This window comes from Trachymyrmex septentrionalis, unplaced genomic scaffold, assembly GCF_001594115.1.
Source record: "Trachymyrmex septentrionalis isolate Tsep2-gDNA-1 unplaced genomic scaffold, Tsep1.0 scaffold231, whole genome shotgun sequence".
NCBI lineage: Eukaryota > Metazoa > Arthropoda > Insecta > Hymenoptera > Formicidae > Trachymyrmex > Trachymyrmex septentrionalis.
The window spans coordinates 83,488-88,042 of NW_017305388.1; the positions used below are offsets into that span (position 1 = coordinate 83,488).

General features: G+C 30.6%; 1 protein-coding gene across 1 annotated transcript; it reads left to right on the plus strand.

The window, feature by feature from the left end:
- The first annotated feature begins 1,047 nt into the window (after positions 1-1,047).
- On the plus strand, positions 1,048-1,900 carry LOC108748562 (putative uncharacterized protein FLJ37770). Its single transcript, XM_018486786.1, has one exon. The coding sequence runs from the start codon at positions 1,210-1,212 to the stop codon at positions 1,873-1,875; it is 666 nt and encodes a 221-aa protein (XP_018342288.1). The 5' UTR covers positions 1,048-1,209; the 3' UTR covers positions 1,876-1,900.
- The last annotated feature ends 2,655 nt before the right edge of the window (positions 1,901-4,555 follow it).

The window sequence follows — 4,555 nt, forward strand, 5'->3', positions numbered from 1 at the left end:
ACGACCGGACGGCATATCAATGAGATTCAGTTAGAAATATGTATACACACACACACACACACACACACACACACACATATATATAATAAATATATATTATAAATAGAAATTATAGTGATAGAGCGATATAAAAACTGATCAAAATTAATCGGAAGGGACAGTCAAATTATTCATTACGTCGCAAAAACTATTTCGCCGTTAAACATCAAAATCATATTGTACATATAACATAAATTATACTATATTAAGTCATTACGATTTTGTAAAGATCATTATTGATATTCCATATCTCATGTATGTACATGTATGTATATATACATACACACACACACACACAAACATATATATATATATATATATGTATATATACATACACACATATATATATACAAGTATATATAGTATAATTTATGTTATATGTGCAATGTGATTTTGATGTATAACGGCGAAAAAGTTTTTGCAACGTAATGAATAATTTGACTATCACTTCCGATCAAATCTTTGATCAGTTTTTTATATCGCTCTATCACTATAATTTCCATTTATAATTATCACAAAACGGACATCGATAACAGTGCAAAACGATAAAATAAAAAATGTTTGTGTTCCATAGTTTATTCATTATCAAGTGGGAAATTAAATTTAACTCGCCGATACGTGATGATATACAGATATTGCTCCAGTTTTAAATTCTTATCGACGAATAGGTTCTCTCTCATCGGGTTTATAGAAGCTAGCAATTGGACCCACACACTGGATTTTTAATGAAGTTTTACAAGGTAAATGAAATAGAAAATACCGATTCATGTAATTTTCAAGCTATCATTTATTGTACTTAATCGTGAAATATTCTGATTTTTATTTCATCAAATATTATGTATTTACAGTAGTATCAATATCACATCAGGTACATACGTACATACGTACATACTTATATACGTACATACGTGCATACGTGCATACGTACATACGTGCATACGTACATACGTATATACGTACATACGAGGTGTGATCAAAAAATAAGGTAACTTTTTGAATTTCGCGCGCTCTGTACACTCTAATTTAAAAAATTTTTTGTTGTTGTGTTGGTACACTCGTCACGATCATATGTTCACAGTTTTGACTATATAGCATGTGTTGTTTTTATGTGAGAGGCATAAAGATTAGACTCGTGTTTGCGTGCTCGGCGATTTTTTGCTTTTGAAAATAATGGAGCAGAGAGTTTGTATTAATTTTTGTGTAAAAAATGGTATTAAGTGTTCAAAAACTCTTGAAATGTTGACAGTGGCGTACGGTGAGTCAACTTTGAGCAAAAAAAATGTTTATAAATGGTATAAGTTATTCCAAGAGGGCCGAGAAAATGTTAACGATGAACCTCGCTCTGGACGCCCCAGCACGTCAAAAACCGACGAAAATGTTCAGGAAGTGAAAGAAATTGTGTTGAAAAATCGTCGAATCACGATTAGAGAAATAGCTGATGATCTTAACATATCGTTTGGCTCATGCCAATCAATTTTAACGGATGTTTTGGGTATGACACGTGTGTCAGCGAAATTCGTTCCAAAACTGCGTTCCAAAACGTCGTTATTAGTGAGTAGTTTTTTGACCAAAAACAATATTATCATCATGCCTCAGCCACCGTATTCACCAGACTTGGCCCCCTGCGACTTTTTCCTCTTCCCAAAATTGAAAAGGCCCATGAAAGGACGAAGATTTGCGACGATTAAGGAGATTAATGCATCGCTGGAGGAGCTCAAGGCAATACCCAAAAGTGCATTTCAAAAGTGTTTTGACGACTGGAAAAAGCGCTGGCACAAGTGCATTGTATCAGAGGGGGATTATTTTGAAGGGGATAACATAATTTTGGATGAATAAATGAATATTTTTTTATAAAAATGAAAAGTCACCTTACTTTTTGATCACACCTCGTACGTGCATACATACATACGTGCATATGTACATACGTACATACGTACATACAGACATACATACATATATCGAAATTATCGTTTCACCTTATATAAAAGAATCTACAAAGCGGTTAGATTGGCAAGTGGAAAATTGATAAAATAAAAAAAAAGGGTTTTGTAGTTGTTCGAAAAACTGTGATTATGTTTCTGTAATTGAAATTTAAACGCATTGTACAAAGAAAAAATATATAGAGACAAATGGGATGCACATAAATAAAATATGATTACTTATTCCCCTTTTTTGACAGTGTCGCGATGCTTATCTATATATATATATATATATATTTACGATGCAGTTAATTATATTGAATCTAATTAATTTGTCTTTATGAAGCGCGAAGCGATATCAACTCTCCGCGATCAAATATCTATTTAACAGATTTTTATTGAAATTTATAATTAAATTTGAACAGTTTCTAAAGGTCGATATTCATAGTGAATTCTTATATTTGAGACCATCTTAAGTACAGACTGAAGTAAGATGCTATAAGCCAATCAGAGAGCGTATTAACATAGATATAGCTTCAGTTTTTAAAACATTTCTTATGACGGTCTTAAAATAAGAATCAATTATGAATATCGGCCAAAGACCTATTCTATCAAAAAATATTTGTGAGGAAATCCAAAACGCTTATATTTATTCTTATGTTCATATGCTAATGAGAATGAATTGATAATTTTATTTTACAACAGAATTTATATATTATAGACACTTTGACACTTTTTTAAGTAATACTGCATTCTCGTATCATATTTATATATATATAAATATAATGATTAATGCATTATAAATTAATATGAAACATACGCCAAGTATGTTGCAATTATTATACCAGATTTTATAGCCTTTGACATATTTTAAAAACACAGACAATAGGAACAGGAATTACAGATCTTAATCTACCAGATACCATATATTCTGGTATATACAGCCTCTAATAAATTGAAATTTGTTAAAGAAGTGAAAAAGAAGGTCGAATGACTTCACTTGTGCGCGTGCGATAAGATAGAGAGTACTGACCGAGTTTAATTTGTGATTTGTCTTGCATTTATGACTTTTATATGTACAAAAATTATAGAACGGAGAACTGGAAAGAATACGGGCAGTAGGAGTCAAGCGCAGAAGACGTCGCGCAAATAATATTATACGAGTATATCTATGAACGTGAAACTTCTTTATTAACTAAAACGTGCTTACATGTTTCCGCTCACTTTTGAGCCCTCCTCAGAGACAACATAAACTAACATACATAAACTGTGAATAAAAATTATCCTGTCATGGTGAACTCCCCTACCTCGAGAATTTAAATGCCAGAATTAAACCCAAAAAGAGTGACAGAAAAAGAAAAAAAGCAAAAAGAACGAAAAAAAGATTTTAATTTCAAAATTTTTTGTCATTCTTGGCATGAACTCCATCTCACAGACAAACCGCAATTACTTTCTTACCAACAATATACCATAAATATATCTTAATAGAGTAAAGTTTCAGCTTTAAAAATCTCTTTTTTAAATTATACGATACGACAATTTTTAATGGAGTTATGAGCAATTAAAGTCAAAATAATTCTTTTATTTAATCCGCGATAACTCAGTAATCAAAAGTCGTAGGAATATAAATAAAAAAACGATTTTGTAGGGAAAGTATCAAGCTTTCACGATAGGTAATCGAAAATTTTCTCAAATTCGTTTTGGACACGTTACAAATCCACAAAGTGAGAAGAAAATTTTTCGTCTTTTTCAGCTCGTAGTTTTTGGTATGTAAAAATTATCAAACTCATATAAACTTAAAAAATGTGATAAGCTTTTAAAAGTAGAGATTTCAAGCTTTAAAACCCTTTTTTTAAATTTGAATTTCATTCATTATTGACGAAGATATTGTATATACAACTTTGAGCTAAAAAATACGCGACTTTTTACTACACCTAATATTAATACGTATAGGTACTTTAATTCTGGCAAAGAATTTTCGAATTTATAAAAGAGGAAAAAAGTAAAAGAGGAAAAAAGTTGTTATTTAGGAATCCCCTATGAGTGTCCGTGAAAACGTAATCATTGATGTTCGTGAGATGTCAACGATCGCAAATTTATCATCGCACCACGTACTATGGCAATAAATTGCAACGTGCAACTGATATAACGCAGGTTATTAAATTATAAAACGCAAATATCAAATAATGCGCAACAAATAAACTACTGCTGCTCCATTGGATAACCATGGATGAATTTTTACGTGAGTAGAATCCATATTCACCGGTTTCCTGTATTTTATACATACAATCTAATGTCCAATAAATAACAAAAAAAGAATCTTTAAATATTATATGTACAGATTTATAACGCATTTAAGGTGGTTTTTAGTAAAATGTAAAAAATTTGAGGTGCCTCACCAGGGTCCACCCAAATTACAAATATTGTATCTGCATAATTTGGATAAGATGTTAAAATCGCGCGTATATTGTACTCTATAATTAAACAGTATGAAACATATAATAATAAATCAAAAACTGCATATTCATTAAACGAAAACAAGACGAGATTATAAAAATAACAATTTAAAAAATATATATATATTATATATTATATAT